Source organism: Leucoraja erinacea, chromosome 33 (genome assembly GCF_028641065.1).
Source record: "Leucoraja erinacea ecotype New England chromosome 33, Leri_hhj_1, whole genome shotgun sequence".
Taxonomy (NCBI): Eukaryota; Metazoa; Chordata; class Chondrichthyes; order Rajiformes; family Rajidae; genus Leucoraja; species Leucoraja erinaceus.
Window position 1 is genome coordinate 9,887,501 of NC_073409.1, and position 22,241 is coordinate 9,909,741.

The window sequence follows — 22,241 nt, forward strand, 5'->3', positions numbered from 1 at the left end:
CTAGGGATTGAGGAGGACTGCTTGTGTTATAGTTATGTAGGTTCTGAGGTGCATGACCAGGCCAATGTGGCATCTGCTGCCTTCGCCTTGTATAGGGCTGGAGGTCCCTGGTGGGTTGAGTCAGCGATTATTCTAAGGTGAAGCACTCCCTCGGCTGAATTTATTTTAGCCTGCTTTCAGAGTATTAGACAAAACTCATGATCTTTGTTTTTAATTTTTTTTTAGTTTGGCTGGCAAGGTATGAGCTGAGAATAGAAACATAGAAAATAGGTGCAGAAGTAGGCCATCACCGCCATTCATTATGATCATGTCTGATCATCCAAAATCAGTACCCCATTCCAGCTTTTTCCCCCATATCCCTGGATTTCGTTAGCCCTGACAGCAAGATTCTAACTCTCTTGAAAACATCCAGTGAATTGGTTTCCACTGCCTTCTTACAATGTATATTTTATACTGTTGAATTGCTATTTGGATAGTCAATGCAGTGAAGTGTGTACTTACTAATGAGTGTATTTTTTATCTTTATACTGTTTCCTAGGTTCATCCTGGGCATCATCGGATTCTCTTTGAAGTGTTTGATGAAAATCGATTGGTGAGTTGTGTAACCCATATTGGCCAGAAATAATTGTTCCAAAGTAAAATAAATGCTCCCATGTGTAAGTGTAAGATAGGTAAATCCTACTTTCATTTTCCATGCAGTTCAAGTATAAAAGAAGTCCTATTGCATTTTTACCTGGGATTTTTGGAAAAAGTGTAAAGGATCTCTCAAGTTCTACTATATCAGTGTTGAGCCAAGTATGAGATTATGTTAATATTTTACTAACCTGTTGATGTCTGCTTACTCAAAGGCAAAGCCATAGTGATAGATGGTTTGCTGCAATGGATGGTTCCCAAAAATTAATTGAATGTTACTTAGCATCAAAAATGCTGGAAATCTGAATAGGACTGTAAATGCTGGAAGCATTCAGCGGGTCATTTCTAATGAAACATTCATTGTATCTCTTTCTAAAGAAGCCTGTTTGTCTGCTAAATGTTTCCAGCATTTTTCATTGTTATAATTTGGTGATAAAGGCTGACTCTAATTCCGTGTGTAGTTTGACTGCGTCTGCGCTCGTTCAGGCAAAAGGTGTCATTGCTGACCCTCCCCAAGGCTGGTTGGTGGCTGTCTTTAGCTGAGTAGAATGTAGAATTGGACCGGGTGTCTTGACCTCCAGTTTTATGTCAATTTTGTAAATGTAATTTTAGAATCCGTTTTCCTTTCCTCGATTTGGAAGCACACTGCCAATGGTCTGCTAATGAAGCATAGTCATTCATTATTCTGCTGTCAACGTACAACATTTCCAGTGCACTGTCATCACTTCTGTTTTATCATGTGATTTTTTTTTCGCTCATCGGCCAATGTTCTTCCGCATTTGAAACGTTTATATTTCTAGAATATCTGTTGCTCTCGAAACACAGTTGTTCAATTGTCAAAATGGTGGCGTCAACAGCATTTTTATTTCAATTGCTTCCAATTTTTAGCTGTTAGTGTTTAAATTTGAGTGTTAGTGAATAATAATCATGGTAGCATTAAATAAATGCACATTTTGTCACAGGCAAAGCAATATGAAGCAATATAGAAAAAGCAGTAAATGTAGAAAAGCAAAGGAATGGCTGTAAATATTCTATGTCAGTCCAATGATCAGAAAACTGATCTAGCCGATAGCAGAAATTTGAGTGTCCTTGGCTGGCAGCAATTCCAGGAAAATAAACCCTGGACCGTTCTGGATTTGTACGTTCTTTTCTACAAAGACGGTTCTGCCCTTTCCAAACATCTATATATTTTTTAAAGCCAGAACATTTCTATGAAAAGGAGTATTTATTCTGACAAAGAAACTACCTATGTCTGCAGCACACTCCACTTTGTCAGATTAGGTTGCCTTTTGACTGAGTAGAAAACAAAAAGCTCAAAGGGCCATTTTTAATTTTATTTGCAGCCGAGACTATTCCACTTCTGTGCAGTAGTAGAATATTTTCATAAAAGGCATCTGTTAAAATGCCAACAGTAAATGGTGCAGTTGTTACAGCTTTTGATTATAAGCAGCACATTTTTCCATTGTGTCGCCACTATTATCCCCAGAGGACATTCAGATGGCAATTATACAGTTACCAAGCACTTGCTGTTGGTTTGCTGAAAAAAGTTAGACATTTTATTTCAACAACTTTGCTGAATGATCTATTATTCCTGCATAGCAGCTTATAAGCTTTTATTTCCTGTGTTAAAAGATATTATGTTAAGAACGTGAGAAGTGGCTAAATTTGTATTCTGATTCTCTGCTCTAAAACCTGAGATAACTTTTTCATTTGATATCTTTTTTTCCTGCAAGACTTTGATCTAAGAATTGTAATGTACCTTTCTGTTGCGAACAACTCCGTGCCTGAAGTGTTAATATAAAGAACACGTGCCAAAGGAATAATTTCTGAGGTTAAGATTTGTTTTATGTTTAATGATTATAACATGTAGGGTAGAGTATTTGAAAAATGCTTCCCCATAAAAATAAATTACTTATTCAGTGCTCTTGAATCTCTGCAGCTGATCGGAAAGCTGCAGGAAGAAAAGAATGTAGTTCTTTTGGCACAGCCACGAGTTTCAAATGTCAGGATGTGGCATTTCTGTGTGTGAAGAGAAAGGTTTTTCATAGTTAGCTGCACCGAACAGGCTTGAAAAGTACTCACAGTCCACCACCAGCAGCACTTCAGTCCAGAGGGAGTCTAATAATAGTTTTGTTTTTGTGTGTTTTTTTTTTCTGACAAGATTTACTCATAATAGGGTCTATTTTTGATGGTTGGATTTCAGTGCCCAGCTAAGAGAACTGGAAATGTGAGTTTGATATTATTATCTACCACGAGCCAATTCTTGCATTGAGGAGCTGACAAAAGCGAATTGTGTTCAACTATTAATGCATAGCTCTAGAGTCTCTCACAGTTGTTAGCAGTAGTTTCCAGTGTATTTACCATTTCCCTGCAGTTTAATATTGTGGGTAGTGCTCAGAAACCCCTTCAGTACTGAAGTCTGCTGGATGTCGCTCTTTGAAATTTCCTGTAATGCAATACTATGGGGGTAAAAATATGATGTTGGTTCAGTGCAAGGGAAACAGTAAAAGCTGCAGTGTGTAGAGTGGTGCCACATTCTTGCCCTGCTTGGTGAGGATGAGATATAATATGTGAAACCGCCATGCAAGAAGATTGTTGATTTTGGGTCGGATTCAGTCATTCATGCAAGTCAAGGAGGTTTAATTGAAGCAAGCTTGGCTGGAATTCAAACTGTGCAGCAGCTGAGCTCCTTGTAAAGGTTGCTGAATTTCCAGCGCTGTGGAAGGGACTGTGCCTTCATTTCACACACTTTGCAGACATTCATGGATAATCGGGCTTCCTGGAGCTATTCCTACGACCATGGATTTTGTTCCTTTATATTTCTAACTTCCTGGGCTTACTAGTCGCGGTTCAATAATGACTGGAATGCTGTTTGTCACTTCAGCTATTTCTGCCTATCTACAGCTACTGATGGTGACTGTATCCCAAACTGCGGCGCTTGCTATGTTCGCCTTCAGCTTGCCCTGCAAAATGTGAAGTTTTAACCAGCTCGGCTCCATTCCAAACTAGGACCACGTTTGTTTTATATTCAAAAAGAGAAATGGCTCGTCGTTTACGATTGCATTTTGCAACCAGGAGGAGCAACACTGACCCACTGTCCGAGACTTCGGGAGAGGGCTTGGAGAGTAACATTTGTATGACAGTTGAGACTGTACCACTACATTCAAGAAAGAATGTTAATCAATTGATTACGCTTGAGCCTGCAGTGCTGCCTACCGTATCAAAGACTGAACGTATCCTGCAACGTAGTTCTTCATTGTTCATACCACAGGTTAGTAATAACGATCACCTCCGCAAAAAGAGCTCAACGTTGCAAATATCATTACAATCCAAACAGTCCAGTAGACATTGTGACTCTAGCAACAACAACAGCTGTGAGCATGCTTTACGCAGTAGCAACATATCTTTTGACCAAGAGCTTTTAGAGCGTGCCGTGGTGCCTACCAAAACGTCAGTGAAGTCGAGGAAAGCAAAGATGCCACTGAGGCGCTGTTCATCACTGGTGATATTTCCTCAGAGTCCTTGCAACACTCCACCAGCTACTCCAACCAGCCCAGATCCTTTTACAGGACGCAGCAGCAACCCCACCCTGAGTAGATTCCTCCCTTGCTCCCAAGACCCAATTCAAGGTGAAGATCAGGTTGTGTCTAAATCCAAGGAAACAAGTACTTGTTTTGTTGCGACAGCAGTTAATGGGCTACGATTATCCAACCCAACTTGTTCTTCCAATGAAGTCAGAGACATTAAGCCACTTTACTGTAATGGCTACCAGTCTGCTAAGAATCACACAGTCGATTACAATGAAGAAGATTCTGAGTGTCAGGGAAAAGCGAAGAAACTGCATAGACCTTCGAATCACATTCTGTACTTGAATTGCCAGAAAGCTCTTGTTGTGGGAACAGAGACCAAGGAAGGACAAATATACCACGAGTCGTTTGTAAAGGAATTTAAACAGAGCCCTTTAAATACTAGACATACGCGATATCAAGATATCAAATTAATACGGAGCACGTCAGTATGTTTGCCTTCATTCAAGCATTCAGAGTGCCAAGTAAATGATAATGGGGAGATCGATAGGGAGAATGAATATGAACAAAGCAAGCGGCCCATCTTTCAAAGAAGCCACTCGCTTGAAGTTCCCTGCCGGCTGGTCTCCAGTTACCATTCAAGACTGAAACATTACTGTTCAAAAGTTGGGAACTCTCAACTACACATTCATGTAGCTCCAAGATCGGAACAGAATTTTTTTATCTCAGAGGAGAAAATAGCTGGTAACTACAAAAAGGAAACTAATTCAACTATTTGGGGACAAGAGTATAAGGTAAGGTAATTACATGAGTTGGCCTTAGATGTGATAATATCAAACTTGTGAAAATGCAACTCGTGCTGGAAGTCGAAAAACAATTTTAAATTAGAAAATCATTACTATTTCCCTTCCTACTTTTAATACCAAATTGTGGACAATTTCTATTAGTATAGAGTATTTTTTCTAGATGATTGTGGTAAGTGACAAAAATAGAGGATCCTCAACGCAAGACTGACTGTCAAATTATTTTTTTAAACGTTTTATGTTAAATTTATCACAGGGATATTTGGTTGCTTGTTTCTTGTTGTAGTTTGGTCTTAAGATGTTGGTATTCTGGTAACATTTGTTGATATGAACTACATGGATATTTAAATAATTTTTAAAGTACATTGCCCATTCTATAGATATTCTAATGTAAATAATCTTCCGAGCAAAGAATTTCTCTTGGAGCTGTTGGTTAGCAAAAAATAACTTTGTGCTACTCGTTGTATTCTATTATTCAAGCTCTCGAGGAACATTTTTAATGGGAAGACCTGTTCTGAAAGTAATTTGGATTAACTATGAGAAATTAAAGTTATTGTCATGTAATATATTATCCCCAAAATAAATTGCTTCCTGAATTTCTCCAATTGGCCACAATTACTTGTGGATCCTACAGGAAGAAAGTTATTTATACAGAAAGGTACAAACAGATTGAAAATGTTCTGGTTTTGATGCTTGTAAAACAGCCTCTGACAAATTTGCTTAGAATGAAATAGCTACTGACACTTCTGTCGTAATACAGTATTTTAAACATTTAATTATGTTCGGCAAAGAATACCAGATTGTGGTCTTTTCATTTACTCCAATGATGTTCTCTGAACAATTTGTACTTTCACAAATTTAAAAACCCTTTTTTGCTTTATGAGTAAGCATGTGTGCAATTCGAGCTTTCGGTCGTAAAGATGTGCCTTGCAAGTTAAATTTGGATATCAAAACTCATTGCCTGCTATTTAAAATATTTGTGCATGTAGTTTAGTGAACCTGAGAGATATATATTAATGATTTCCATTGAAAAACTTGGTTACCTCCTCCCGAGCACAAAAAGCCCCTTCAAATTTAAAATGTCCATTAGTTTCTCGTGCAGAAAGTGTTACAGGACTTATTGCACTAACTTGAATTAGCAGTAAGTCAAAAAACATACCTACGCCTGGTTGAATAACCTAAACCTGCATTTCCAAATTGTGCCTTTTTTTGGAACCCAGAACATGTCTTAATCTATTCTATTTCCCTTATTCAATGCAATGTAAATTTATCACTCTTTACTTCATGAATCAAATGTGTAAGAGCTGGCCTTGCATTAAAGAGATTATTTGGGGGTTTTAAATACATAGACAGTTAGGTTATCCCTTTGTTTTATAAAATGTATCAATATTAGGCTCGCTAAATATAGGAGTGTAGACCTGATTTAAAAATATTACTGCCAGAATATTTCATCAGACTCCAGATAGTCTGGCCTGGCTAACGTATATGGAAGGTCTGAGTTCAAATATAACAACTTGATATTGGAGTAGCGGTGGTCACTGTCAGCCATCTGTACACAGCAGCCATGAAATTGGATCAGCACCATGGCAGAGTTCTGTTGTGCTTGCAGACATTAAAAAGTCCACACACTGCTCTTTCACTTGGGCAATAGATTTCAGCAACAAACTATCAGATGACCTGCCGTCTATAATTAACAGCTTGTTAAAGGCTATTTTTCAGATCTATGCAGAAGTATTTGACTACTGCTTTGTGACAGGTCTATCACCTTCGGACCATCTAACAATCTGGGCATGCGATAAAACCAGTTTCACACGGGAAGGCTGGTCCCCCAATGCAATATTCCACCTCTCCACCAATTCCAATACACACACACACACTCACACACACCCTCACACACACACACTCTCACACACACACACACACACACACACACACACACACACAGTCACACACACACTCACACACACACACACTCACTCACACACACACTCACTCACACTCACTCACTCACTCACTCACTCACTCACACACATAGACTCATACACTCACACACACCATATATATGACAGTAAACTTTCTTGAATACTCACACGGCTGAGCGCGGCCTCTGCACTTTGGGGCTTCCGCAGTCAGCGGCACTTCCGCAATCAGCGTGACCTCTGCACTCACCGGAAATTAAGCAATCAGCGTGACCTGTCCACTAAGCGGAAGTCACAAAATGTGCAGGACATTTGGACTAAACACAGTCGGACCTAATAAAGCATTTATTCCTTCCAAACACAGTGGGACCTAATGAAGCATTTATTCCTTCCAAACACAGTGGGACCTAATGAAGCATTTATTCCTTCCAAACACAGTCGGACCTAATAAAGCATTACAGTTTAAAGCACAGGCAGGACAGCAGGCAAAACAACTCATGGCATTGTCATTAAGGGCTAACAAATAATTTCTTGCAAATACATTGCAGACTCACAGTTCAGTTGATTCACAGATTAGAATCACAGTCGTGGCCTCCTCCTCGCGATCTTGCAGAGTAACAAACTCACGTCCAGGCATCCGGGGTTTTATAGTCCTGCTTGTTTCGTTTAATTTAGTTAAACTAAACTAAGCCAGATTTTCTGGTCCATTCGATCCTTTGGCAATGAGTGTTGCACAGATTGTAGTTCTTTTTATCCACTATCTTATTATTTTATCGTTTCAGGTGGGATAGAAGAGTTAGATTTAAGGTCCTGGCAGTAGATTGATAATTTGAAAATACAATTTATTTGAAATAAATGTCTAAGTCAGTAAGTGGTAGTTGCACCTCATTTTCATGGTGTAATTCTACACTTTAATGAGTAAAAATTAAATTGCAGGGGTTTATTTAGTTCCAGTGTATTTCAATGGAGCACATGTTGCAACAAATACACCTTCTCATTAACTCTGTGATTACAGTTATGAGAGCTTCATCAGTAAAGTGTGGCTTGGGTCAGATGTTTGCAGAATCACATCAATCTAGTGCATGGGCAGTTCCCCTCCTCTTTGCATGAGAGTGCTTGTGGTAAAGAGATAGTCAATCAAATAATCAATCATGCCTTTGATTTTGTAATCAATGATGGTTATCATATTGCAGCAGACCTAGAAACAGGTAGGCTGCCATACAGGCATGCAACAATATTGGCTGATCTGCAAGTAAGATCTACTCCTGGTTGAGAACAGCTGAGGGTAGTCACCATCAGCTGGCATAATAAAGCAACAGGAATGAAATGGATGCAAAATGATTTAAACAAAAAAAATGTTGAGTACTTTAGATCATCAGTGGTGCAGAATATAAATCATATGCGTCTTGCAAGTAAACTCCAATATTGACACACGTTGGCAATAGCAACGATTTTCTTGTGCGTTTAACACCAGAGCGTAATGTACAATGTTGTACCAATATTCAGAAAAAACTTTTCCTTCATTACCTTTGCTCAGAGTATGATTTGCCATCTTTAATTTTTGCATTATTCATAACATTGTTTATGATATTTAAATAATCCTGTCTTCAAGATTATTATTGATGTAGTCAACTAGATTGATGGTTGTTAAGGATTTTGGACTGTAAAGGAGTTTAGTAAAGTAATCCATTGTATATATAATTGCTTGATTACCTGAGGCTAAATATGTTAAGCTATTATTGTGCCATGCCTGCTAGGAAATTTCTCTTTTGAAAGGTTAAACTGTATATTTTAATATTGTTCATTCTGGAGTTGCTGCTCCTTTTCGACTGAAGTAATTCACATCTGCATACCACTCCAAGCCAATGCCAAGATGGAACTGAACAAATCATATTCATCATCAACTCTCTAATGAGACGACAAAGTTTAGAAGATTGAAGGGGAGGATCTCATTGAAACATACAGAATAGTGAAAAACTTGGATAGGGTGGATAGGGAGAGGATGTTTCCACTATTGTAAGAGTCTAAGAATTAGGTCATAACCTCAGAATTAAAGGACGTTCTTTTAGGAAGGAGATGAGGAGGAATTTCTTTAGTCAGATGGTGGTGAATCTGTGGAATTCTTTGCCACAGAAGGCTGTGGAGGCAAGGTCAGTGAATATATTTAAGGCAGAGACAGATAGATTCTTGATTGGTATGGGTGTCAGATGTTGTGGGGAGAAGGCAGGAGAATGGGGTTAGGAGGGAGATATGGATCAGCCATGATTGAATGGCGGAGTAGATTTAATGGGTCGAATGGCCTAATTCTACTCCTATCACTTATGATCTTATGAAATCCTGATGCCTTATTCACCATCTCTGATAACAACTTCAGCAAAACTCAGGTGGGCACTCCCTAAATGCCATCAGCAAGTCTCTTGTCCCATGCAGGGTTTTACCACTCTAAACCACTACTACACCACCATCACGTATGCTCCATCCATTGCTCCATCCCTTGCCCTCATTTTGACCATTCTGCCTTGCTCCTGAAGATATTGAAGCATGAGGCACTGACGGAGAGAATAATGCAGCAGTGGCTTGAGGAAGCTGACAATCTACTACAAGATCACCTTGACTGGAACATGTTTGTGACTACTTCATTCATCCCGAGTGAGTGTATACATCATTCGTCATCTGTTTTATCAAGAAACCTCGGAGATTCACTCTCTGCTAAAGTCTAGCTTTGAGGGCTTCCTGAAGTCTGAATCCACACTGTACAAGAAGTCCAAGAATGGTCTCTGCAAGGCTCTTAAGGATGTTGGAGAGGATTTCAGAACAAACTCAATTCAGGCAGGAGACTGTGGCGGGCCTTGAATATCCTCAAGCCCAAATCAAGGGCGATCTCTGGCGATAACTCATCTGGACTTGCATATAATCAAATCATATCCAAATTATATTCAGTAAAAGCTTTCCATTTATAGCATAGTGGATGGGTCATTAACATTTATTCCCTTAACTTCTTGTCATCTCCTTGATGGAACTGTAAGATAATTAATAACATCTAATGGCACTTTGTATTGAGAAGAATTTTCTAAACAAGGTATTTTCGAGAAATCTCCTTGTTATAGAATACACAAAGGCCTGTTTTTGATTTGTATACAGGTTGAAGGAATTTATTTCAGTTTAAAAGAAATACTAATAGCCAGGTGAAAAGTGAGATGAGGCAGAGCTAATCTTAGAAATAAATGGAATGTTGCAATATATTTAACCAGCATTGGCATGATGGGGCAAATGGCCTCCTTCGGTGCTGTAACTTACTGTGATTCTATGTTTAGATGTTATAAAGAATCTGAAAATTGAGCCAGAGGTTGAGATAACCAGAAAAATGTAAGAGGAATTCCAGCGAATTGGAAGTAAAGATATTGGCCAGTAAAGTCACAGTGATTACTCCAGATCTTTTTTATTTAAATGATTATGACACATTAATGTAAATTATTATATTTCAGACCAATAAATAACATGAAGTTGTCCTGCAAAAATAGAGGAGAATTAAGCTGTTTAAGCTCTCCTGCTTCAGTTTGCGGCTCCTTTCCTCCACGTGTTATGATTCACATGGTATCAGTTGCAAATGAGTCAGAGGTTAAATTCAAGCTCAGTCTTCAACTTAAGAACATAATTGGGACACTTACTGGAAATGCAGCATTATTACTGCTCTCTTGAATGAAAGTTTAAACGTGTCTATTTTGAATAAATGATTGAAAGATTCCAGTGCTGGGGTAATATCCTTCCTCAAACCACCATCATCATTGATTTATTTGTTTAATGTAAACTAGATACTCTGTTTGCTTGTACTGCCTTTGAATTAATCACCTTTAATTAGTTCTTTAAGTTTCAGGGATCTCTTGAGACATGGTAAACTGACCTCTAAATAGTTGTTCTGTCTGTTTTCTTTCCTTTTCTTCCTTTTTCCTTCCCTTTCTCACAAGACCATTTGACCCATTGCCTCTCCTTGTAGGACAACCAACCTGGTGTCTGTCAGTCAAGGCAGAGTCAACATTCATGCAGGGGCCCATGGAATTTGAGTCAGTCAAGGTTGCTTTTAGTGACTTTGCAAGACCACTCCTATAATGGCAGAAATCTAAAAGTATCTGGGCGCTGTGTGACCCTAAATGGTTGCATAAAGCACTAAAGTATTCAAATGTCATCTGTTAAATGTCTTGAAAAGAAATTGCGGTGATTCTTGAAATTAAGTTTTATATTTTGTTTGGCCCTGTGTTTCATATGGGGTTCTGTAGTTAATGCTGCATAGAAGGGAGTAATTGCTGGCCATTCACTGTGAGTAAATGTCAATGCTATCTCTTGGGCCAACATTGTCTGAAGAGGGATGGACACAAAAGTGCTTGTGTAACTCAGCGGGTTAGGCAGCATCTCTGGAGATAAAGGATGCCTCTTCCTTCCAGTCAGAAGTAGTCAAGGATGCCACTCACCCTCGTCATTCCCCTTTCTCTCTGCTACCTTCTGGCAGAAGAGGATTCAGGACCCTGAATGCCCAGACTTGATAGCTTCTTCCTCATTCTGATTTCAGACTTCTGAACCAATCACTTGCTTCACAAGTGGAGGTACTGCCACATACGTTTACTCTTAATTAGACCTCATTTAGTTATACTGTCATTGTACTTCCGTTGTTTTACTCAGATGACACTGCATTCGTGCACCATGCTGTTGTTTTGCACTCATTACTGCATGTACTGCTTTATTCATCATCACTCAGTGTACACTCTCTGAGTTTCCTGTGAACTAGGAATTTCATTGCACCCTGGTGTATATGACAATTAATTTGTCTGAATCTGATCTGTAATGCCCCAAGCTCAGCAATGGTTCCATTTTTAAAGTAAATTAATGATTGCTTTCGAGTCCTTCCACTGGTCTCTCTCCATCTGTAGTCATCTGAGATCTCCAAACACCTCTCATTCTGAAAAGCTGGTCACTCCTGTTTTTCATCATTCCACCACTGGTGACCAGAATTCCAGGTGACTTGACTGAACTTTGTAGTCTTCTGCAGGTCACTATCTTTCCCAGCTTTAAACTTGTCTCTTCAACCAACCTCTGTCCCTATATCTCCTGAGGTGGCCTTGTGTGCATTTTATCTGATTTTATTTGAGTGTGAACTCCCTTTGGGTTCCTTAATTCATTTATGACTCCACGTAAATGAGCAGGCTCAGGTAATTAAATCCTTGTCAAAACCTATAACTTATAAGTTATGGTTCACTGCACTGTATGGGTAGATGATAAACATGCTGGGAATAGTTGGAAAATTAGATTGTCCTTAAATTTATCTGTTATTTTTCATCAAAGTAATTGTAGGTGTTTTTTTATTGTTTGTTCTAAGCTTGAATTGTTCGTTCTCTCTGTGAATATCCATGTTATGCCAAAACATCTTTTTTCCTTCATATTTAGCTTGATGGCAAAGCTTTGACCATCTGTTTTCTGTTTAAAGCTTAGAGGAAATTCTGTTGTCGCTCTAAATCTGTGTGTATTTATCACTGATAAGTAGTGGGATATCATTATTAGTCTTTAGAATATATCACTTACACAGTCCAATGCATTGTGTGGTAGACTATATGATCAGATCGTACCATTCAGATGATTCTGGGTATTAGCGTTTAATCATGGATGAAATATCATGACATTTATATTATTGGGCTAGTAATCCATAGGCCCAGAATGATGGATCAAATCACTGTAGCAGCTGGACAGTTTAACCAGTTAATTAACTAAATCGGAATTTAAAGCTGAGATCAGTAACAGTAACCGTGAAACTTCCAGTGCATTTTAAAAGTCAAAATGCTGTTTTCATCTAGTTTTGCCGAAATACAACCCCATACCAAATTGATGCAGTTGATTTTTCAATTACCTTTGAAATGGTTGAAGCAGATTACTCAATTCAACTCGATCAGAAATACAGAATTGACATTAATGCTTGAATCCCCTTAGTGAATGGGTCATGATCAGTCCTATTTTGAAAATATAAAATTTTTGCACAAATATTTCTCTAGTCCGATTTTTATTGCATTGAAATTTTCAATGTTCACACCTATATTGGCATACCATGCTACACCTTTCCCATTCTATCCCATTCCATTGTTATAACTGCTCTAGTTTTTGTTTTCTGTATCCATTCTGCTTATTGCTTTTAGCTACCATTTACAGCATGTGATAAAAAAAGTATGGGTAGAGGGCTTGAAGGTGGAATTATACTGCAAATCTTGGAGTATAATCCTCTCTCAAGATTACCTTTGGGTTTGTCGTGAGATTAGTTAGTAACTGCTGACAGGTCCCTGAGCAGTTAAAGAAAATATGCCTCAGACAGAAACCATAAATTGTCTGGGAGAGAATTTCTATGTTAGTGTGTGACCAGCCAGGAGGCCGAGCAGAGCAGTAGTGGGAAGGCTGAAAACAGTGGCCTTGAATGGGCTCATTAAGAGACATAGCAATTAAGAAGTGAAGGTATAGCGGAGCGGCTCTGATTTGAGGTGAAGTGTTGAAGCATTCACAATCAAGACTCCAGGATCATGTAATGTTGCCTTGGTATCACCAGGGTCCATGATGTTTCTGAGTGGCTGCAGAACATTCTCAGGGGGGAGAGGGAGCAGGGCATTGTGTACATTGTAGCCAACAACATAGGTAGGAAAAGGGATGATGCCCTGCGCAATCAATAAAGGGAATTAGAAAATGTGTACGAAGAAACTATGCTGATTTAAATCGAAGATAGACACAAAATGCTGGAGTAACTCAGCGGGACAGGCAGCATCTCGGAGGAGAAGGAATGGGCGACCCGTCCTCGACCCGAAACGTCACCCATTCCTTCTCGCCAAAGATGCTGCCTGTCCCGCTGAGTTACTCCAGAATTTTGTGTCTATTTTAGGGAATTAGGAAAGCGGTCAACAAGGAAGGTAATCTCTGGGCTACTCCCATTGCCATGTAATAAGGACAGGGATAGAAGGACAGGTGCAAAGTAGGATCAATGCAAGGCAGGGGGCAGATGTTTGGGTTTTTAGACCATTGGGCTCTCTCTGGGGAAGAGGTGACCTATACATGAGGGTCAGGCTGTCCCTGAACTAGTGGGGGACCAATATACAGGCAGTGAGATTAGCTGGTGCTACTTGGGAGGATATAAACTGGAGGTGAGCATCCAATAGCAGCAAGGCAGCAGATGAGATGTTGGGGGCAAATACTGTAGTCAAAGAGAACAAGATTAGCAGACAGGACAGGCAATGCATGGGAAAGAGAGAGGGAAAAAAACCAATGGTTTCAACCACATTTTATTTCATTCTGAGACTCAACAGAAAGACGGGTGATCTCAGGGTGTGGATTGGCTTGGGGGCTGTGATATGATAGCCATAACAGACACATGATTGAGAGAAGGGCAAAACTGGCAGCTCAATGTTCCAGGGTAAATATTCTGTAGTACATGAGAGAGATGCAGGAGACAGAGAAGGGGGTGTGGTTGCCTTTTTAACTACAGTGCCTTGAGAGGATATTCTTGGGGATTAGTGTAAATGGGTCGTTGATGTGCTGAAGGGCCGGCTTCCGTGTTGTCTGTCTTGAGTCAGAAGGAAATCTGGGGGTAGGTGGATAACAGTTTTCTAGTGGGTGCTTGTTTAAACAGTTTGCTCTTTCAACTGTTGGGCATGAAGAAAAATTGTAAGGTTTTGGTTAGTGCAATAATCCTAAAATAATGAAAACTTTTGCATTTATGTGGTGAATTTGTACATATCAAAAATGCAGCACCATCTTCGCATAGCATTTTTTTTTTCAATACTCTATTAAAGTATCAGTCTGGATTCTGTGATCAAATTTCTAGGGTAGGGCTGAACTTTAACTTTCAAACTGAGACTCAAATTTCAGTGTAATTTCATAATAGACATTGAAATTATAATTTCCATTGTACGTTTGACATTGAGGTTTTGTTCACAAGAATTTGTTTGGTGCTGGTTTGCTTCTGAACTCGTGAATTGAAATGAAAGCTGTACTGATCATTCCCCATTCATTAGTGTTTACAATAAAACTGCCTGATAGGATCAAAATGGAATCGGCCAACTTCCAATAACTCTACAATTATGCTGGGCAATACTTTCCACTTGACTCATTGAGGCACACTTAATAAATAAATTACTTTTGAACTATCTCCACTCATGCACAAGCTGCTTTGTGCGATCCATTTTGTGTATGCAAAGTGATGTGGAGGATGATTAGACATTGTGTAACAGCACAGTGGCTCAGCTGTTGGCGTTGCTATCTCACAGCTCCAGAGATATGGGTTCAGTCCTACCTTTAGATTCTGCCTGTGTGGTGTTTACACGTTCTCCTTGTGACAATATGGGGTTCCTCCAATGGTTCCACTTTCCTTTAACATGCCAAAAATGGTTGGGAGGTTAATTGGCTGTTGCAAAATGGTTGTAGCGCAGAAACCAACTATTCAGTTTGCATATCCTTGCAGTGGTATTTTTTCTGAGTTCTCCATATCCTTTGCATCCTTTTTATAGAATGAAAAGATGGAAGGCACAGTGGCGCAGCGGTAGAGTTGCTGCCTTACAGCACCAGAGACCCAGGTTCGATCCTGACTATGGTTGCTGTCTGTTGGGAGTTTGTCGGTCTCCTTGTGACGGCGTTGTTTTTTTTCTGGGTGCTCCGGTTTCCTCCCACATTCCAAAGATGTGCAGGTTTGTAGGTTAATTATCTTCTGTAAATTGTCCCTAGTGTGTAGGATAGAGGCAGTGATTGTTGGTCGATGTGGACCCAGTAGGCTGAAGGGCCTGTTTCCACACTGTATTTCTAAACGAAACTAAACCAAGGAAAGCTCACATTTGGTTAACCCCTGCCCCACTTAGGAGACCTAAACAGCAACCTCTGATGACCTTGCCCGCCACCCAAAAAAAAAATCAAGGTCGAGGTGACCTGCAACCTCCTACCACCTCCCATGCATAAGTTGAAAACCTTCCTCGACTATGAAGAAAATCGGCTTCGACCAGACCTGCGACTAAAAAATTATCGATTTTTAAAACGGCAACCTATTTTTAGTCGAGGCCGGTTTTAATCATGATGAAAGAATAGCAGGATTTTTCAAGGCTAGATGAAGCCTCGACCATGCGGAAACCACTTTCAACCATTAGGGAGAGTAACTAAAACCTCCGGTGACCTCATGGAAACCTTGGGTGGCGGGCAAGGTCACCAGAGGTTGCTGTTTAGGTCTCCTAAGTGGGACAGGGGCTTAAGGTGATAGGATGAACATAATTTAAAGTATTTTTAGTTTAGTTTGGAGATACCGCGCGGAAACAGGCCCTTCGGCCCAATGAGTCCACACCAACCAGCGATCCCCGCACATTAACACCATCCTACACACACTAGGGACAATTTACACTGCTACCAAGCCAATTAACCTACAAACCTGTCGGTCTTTGGTGTGTGGGAGGAAACCGAAGATCTTGGAGAAAACCCACCCGGTCACGGGGAGAATGTACAACCTCCGTACAGACAGCACCTGTAGTCGGGATCGAACCTGGGTCTCCAGCGTAGTATGGCTGCAACTCTTTTGCTGCGCCACCGTGCTGCCCCATGCCGAATTAAGTGACAATGTAACCCAGAAGATTACAGTAAAATATGAGAAGCATCCTGGTTGAGTTCAGTTTGTAGTAATATACTATGCCTGCATTCAGGGACGAGGGTTGAACCAGTGGAGTCTTTTCTTTGTGGTCATGTTGCACGCACCCTGTTTGTCAATGAAAAATCGGTTGAAGGCAAGACAATATTTGACATTTCAGTGACTGCTCTTCTTTCCCTTCAAAAGCAACAGTGTGGTGTCAAGGAATAAGCGATGTCCTCTGCCAAGTATGCTTGGTATAATTTCTACCCATGCTGGCTGGAGCCACAAAGTAGCCCATTGTACCACGGAAGAGAAGTACTGTTTGTTTTTTATTTTATTCGCATTCTTTAAGTGGTTAAACTGGAATGCAATACGAGAGCAGATTTATTTTTCTTAAGACTACAGGTGGCCAGTTATGAAAGAATGGTTTGTCAAAGCTTGAAGCGTTACTGCAAGTGTAGGGACAGGTTGCTGTATAGATTCAAACCTTTCCAATGGTGAAACCTACCATCTGTTGTAAAATTGACTTGCTTTGCCATGAACTGACCTTTATTCATGCTAAAACATTGACAGTGAGACTGGTGAAATGGAGAGTCCCTAATACAGTGATTGATTTTGCCAAATGTTCAGAAGCTTCTCTTAGCACAGATGTAAATATTTGGAAAAATATGACATGGTCGATAGGCTGTAATATTATTCATATTAATGTTATTAATGTGATTTTATACTTTAAAGGAATATTCGATGCAGCTTTTTCCCCCAAATATAATGGATGATTTTGCATTGCTGACTATTCAGATTAATATCTTCGTTGAAATACCCTTGAATGCTGATGTGTCACCAGGGTTTCACTGTCAAATGCCCGTCCTTATTCCATAACGATTAGAACGCCTGTCGTCGTCTTCAGCAATGAATTCAGTAACTTTCAGAAATAATTTAACTTTTTCTGCCAAAGATCTGACCCTCGAGAAATTTAAATTTTAATAGATGTTGTCTTAAAGACAAAATAAGATACATAGATAAAAAACGAATGCTGCCTGAGGAAATTGAGCAATCTCCTCGGAGTGGCTTCTTTGAATTGACAGCACATTTGCGTAACATCTTGGCAAAGAGCCTGCTGCCTGTGGTTCAGTCGGAGTGCTAAAGGGCCTGTCCCACGATGCGAGTTTACCCAAGAGCTCTCCCGAGTTTAAAAAAAAATCAATCCCGTGGTAAGTACGTAGTGGGTGCGTCGGAGCTCGTGGATGTCTCGTAGCGGCTCGTAATGCGGACGGCAGGTACTCGGGAAACGCGGAAACGCGTGCCGTTTTTTCAACAGGGTGAAAATTTTCCAAGAGTAAAAAAAACTTGTGATGAAGTACCACGAGTTTGATTTTTTTTTTAACTCGGGAGAACTCGCATCGTGAGACCAGGGCTTAACTCTGTCCATGAGGGGCAGGTTTGAATGCCAGGGATGTTTGCCTTGAAAACCTGTCAACAATATATCTTTCCATATGTAGTGTTTACTCACTTTTAGGAGGGCTGGGAAGAATGCTGGCATTGCCCCTGCACCCCCTGGCTTCTAATTATAACATGGGAGTGGCAGGAGGAATACAGAAGGGTTGCCTTTGACAGCACACACTTGTGGCTGAAGGTTGACGAATGGAAAGGAAATGAGCACAGAAAGTACAGATCATTTACAAACCCTTGACCTCACTGCAGCTTTTTACCAAGTCAAACTTATAATCAGATTATTCGTTTGGTTTTGGTTTAGAGAAATAATATTGTGCTTTAAGTTGCTTGTGGAAATGAAGGAAGTATAATCTGCATCTTTTCTTTCCATCAACATGATTTATTTTATTTTTATTCTGCCCCTTTTTTTTCTCTCTCTGACATCTCAAAAGCTGTGAAAGGTCCTGATCAGAAAAGTTGCCTGTCCATTGCTCCCACAGATGCAGCCTCAGTGGATGAGTTCCTCCAGCACTTGGTGCTTTGCTCAAAATTCCAGCATCCACAGTTTTTTGTGCCTCCATCTCAAACCATATCTGACCTTAAAGTGCGTGAATACTTTATTATTTTAAATTTCCTACTGAGTGCGCTAAATACCGTGCTAAAGAAAATGCAGATTAATAAGGGCCTGATGGACTAATTAAAAAAGCAGAATTTTTCCGCAATGGAGCCAGCTTGTGTCCTGCCATTTAACAAATACCTGTCTGAAACTCAAGATGCATGTTGTTCATGCATGTTTCTGATAATTTAGAGAAACTTAAAAAAAAAAAAATGTTTTTCATAGAATGAAGGTTCTTTTCATTAACGCCAAATAAACGTGAATTGTGTGTGGATAAACTGAAAGGGGCCTTAGTGTTTTAATAGGTTTTCATTTGAGACAAATTGGGTAATGGTGTCAATACTGGAAACTACACACAGTCCAGTGTATGTTTTGTGAAAGTTAAGCTGGTGGTATAGTGACGAAAAGCTGACATAAGCAATAAATCCTTGTAAATTGTTATTGCTGTAAACAAAGCACTCTTTCACTTACCATCCTTGAGGGCCTAAGTTAGTGAATGTATCACCTGGTCCAGTAAGAGGTGTACAGATCTGGAACTCCTAGTACAGGGACTCCACAGATTTAACTGAGTAATGGTCCAGGAGGTACATAGAAACATAGAAATTAGGTGCAGGAATAGGCCATTCGGCCCTTCGAGCCTGCACCGCCATTCAATATGATCATGCCTGATCATCCAACTCAGTATCCCGTACCTGCCTTCTCTCCATACCCTCTGATCCCCTTAGCCACAAGGGCCACATCTAACTCCCTCTTAAATATAGACAATGAACTGGCCTCGACTACCCTCTGCGGCAGAGAGTTCCAGAGACTCACCACTCTCTGTGAAAAAAGTTCTTCTCATCTCGGTTTTAAAGGATTTCCCCCTTATCCTTAAGCTGTGACCCCTTGTCCTGGACTTCCCCAACATCGGGAGCAATCTTCCTGCATCTAGCCTGTCCAACCCCTTAAGAATTTTGTAAGTTTCTATTAGATCCCCTCTCAATCTCCTAAATTCTAGAGAGTATAAACCAAGTCTATCCAGTCTTTCTTCATAAGACAGTCCTGACATCCCAGGAATCAGTCTGGTGAACCTTCTCTGCGCTCCCTCTATGGCAATAATGTCCTTCCTCAGATTTGGGACTCAAATTTGGTACAACGGGACTGGGAAGACCTGATGTGTCGGAATGAACTGCAGATGCTGGTTTAAATCGAAGATGGACACAAAATGCTGGAGTAACTCAGCGGGACAGGCAGCATCTCTGGAGAGAAGGAATGGGTGACGTTTTTGGTTGAGACCCTTCTTCAGACCTTAAACTGGTTCCCACTCTTAATCACCCGCCCATGAATGTTGCAGGACATTTTGTTCAAACTGCCCTCTAAGATATCTTTGTGTGGGGAAACAAGGAACTGCAGATGCTGATTTACCAAGGAAAGACACCAAATCCTGGAGTAACTCAGCAGGTCAGGCAGCATCCCTGAAGAACATGGATAGGTGAATCTTCATCAATCTGATGAAGGAACCTGAAACGTCACCTTTCCATGTTCTCCAGGGATGCTGCTTGACTCACTAAGTCACTCCAGCATTTCTACACAAGAGTGGGGAGCAGAGTGTGTTAAATTGTTAGATATTTCTGTAACAGTATATGGTATGTTGGTAAGATATTTCTATTATTGTAAATGCTAATATCAAAACCTTTTCTGCAACTAGCAATTATTTTATTTGGGCAGCTGATGTATTTTTCATGGATTTGAATGGATGTATAAATAAAATAACCCAGTGTAGAATGAGGCTGGGATATGAAGCTGAGTGCAGTTGAACCCTTTGGCAACACTTTCACTTGCTTGAATAATGGTGACTGGGCTGAGATAACAGATAATTGTTGGCACTCGGGCAGTTGCAGCTGTGTGATTTTCTGTCTTCAGGGAAGCAAGAGTCACCAAATATTAAAAAAAAAAAAAAACTGCAGAAGCTGGAAATCTGGATTCAAAATAGAAAGTGCTGGAAACATTCAGTAGGCTAGGTAGCATCGGGCGGGGGGAAGGGAAGAGAAACGGTTAACGTTTCGGGTCCAGGATCTTTCAGTGGAACTGGGAAAGAGAAACTGATTTGTCCAGGTTGCGGAGAAAACCTTGTTGGGTGGGGCAAAGGGAATATCACTGATAACTGAGTGAATGACCTAACAAAACAGCTAACATCAAATTCAGTTGCTTTGTGTGTGATGTATTGTTAAGGGCCTGTCCCACGAGCATGCGACTCCATGCGGCAAGCGCTACATAACCAGAAGCGGGGGCCGATCGGAGGTCGAGTGAGTGACATGAAGTCCGCGGGAAGTTCGCGCGGTGCGTACGGCGTCGAGGCGACTGCGGGCCGGCAGGCCATTGCTGCGCGGAATTTTTGAACACGGTCAGTTTTTCGGAGCCCCGAGCGATGTCGGGACCAACTCCGCACAACTCCATACGGCTCCGGCGATCGAAGTGGGACCTGCCCCGCGAGGCCGCACGGCAAGCTCGTGGGACAGTCCCTTTACCGAGTCATGTCCAGCGGAACAGACTATGTATGGGGAACAAAAGGATAAAGCTGGGCCAATTATGATGGTAGATAATAATGGCCAGTCAGAAACACCAAGCAAGTTATCTAAAGTTGGAGAATTCAGTATTAAGTTTTACAGGGTCAGGTTAGAATGAGGTGTTCTTCCTTAAACTTACATTGAGCCTTGTTGTAACAGTGCATGAGGCCACAGACAGAGTGGGCTGGTAATTTAGAGGAATAGGTAACCGACCGGGAGGTTGGTCACTTCTGTGGACTGACTGGGAGTTGTTGCACAAAGCCATCGTCCAATCTATGTTTGGTTCCTCTCGTGTAGAGGATACCGAATTGTGAAAACCAAATGCAAGCACCAGACTGGAAGATGTTCATGCGAATCACTGCTTCAGCTGGAAAGATAGCGTGAAAATAAAAAAGCAAAAGGACAGTGAGTGTTGGGTGGAACAGGAGAGTCGACAAAGTAGTTGCGAATGGAATGAAATAGTCAAAGAAGAGAGGAATATGATCCTGGTGGGGGAACCTTGCTGGAACTGGTGGAAACTGGAGGATGATCCTTTGAATGCAAAAGTTGGTGGAGTGCAAAGTGGGGACCAGGAAGTTCAACTCTCATCTCCTCTTCTCCCGGACAGAGGTGCTTGAGACAGGTGAGATGCAGTCAAGAGTCTGCCTGCTTTGTCGGGAGAAGCCACAGCTCTGGAAGAATGCATTGCAAGGAAGACACAGCAATGGATGAAAATGAAATATTTGTTCTCGTGTGAGGATTTTAGCATGTATATTGCACCAAATTCTGGGTTTGAAAATAAACTTAGAAGTCTCAACCTTGCTGGTCACCTTTTGCTGGTGATTAACTGACTACACTCCAACGTGGGTTTTCTCCAGGTCCTCCCGTTTCCTGCCACATGCCAAAACCAAGTGGTTTTGTAGGTTAAACGGCTTCTTTAAATTGCCTGTAATGTGTGGACAGCATGGACTCTGTGGGCCGAAGGGCCTGTTTCCATGCTATTTCTCTGAACCAAACGCAATCAAAGTCATTCAGTGCCAAACTATTTGTGTGGGAGTCAGTGGTCAAACAAATTACAGCTGTTTTGTGGGCAGGATTTGTTCTACACTGCCCACTTGCCAACGTTGCATCACTCGATCTGCTGTCACAGAGCACGGTCTCTCCA

At 40.7% G+C, this 22,241-nt stretch overlaps 2 protein-coding genes across 3 annotated transcripts in view; both read left to right on the forward strand.

Moving 5' to 3' along the window:
* Positions 1-22,241, forward strand: part of LOC129712649 (E3 ubiquitin-protein ligase NEDD4-like) — a 100,905-nt gene that overhangs the window by 35,331 nt on the left and 43,333 nt on the right. For both annotated transcript variants that reach the window (XM_055661249.1, XM_055661250.1), the window contains exon 5: positions 539-592. In XM_055661249.1, the coding sequence (XP_055517224.1) occupies positions 539-592 (54 nt within the window). The remainder of the gene's footprint in view (positions 1-538; positions 593-22,241) is intronic.
* On the forward strand, positions 601-5,055 carry LOC129712650 (E3 ubiquitin-protein ligase NEDD4-like). Its single transcript, XM_055661252.1, has one exon. It carries the CDS (start codon positions 3,674-3,676, stop codon positions 4,961-4,963), a length of 1,290 nt encoding a protein of 429 aa, XP_055517227.1. The 5' UTR covers positions 601-3,673; the 3' UTR covers positions 4,964-5,055.

What these genes read in the sequence shown, in the direction of transcription:
- LOC129712650 (XM_055661252.1), top strand. Translation starts at nt 3,674, where the DNA reads ATGGCTCGTCGTTTACGATTGCATTTTGCAACCAGGAGGAGCAACACT.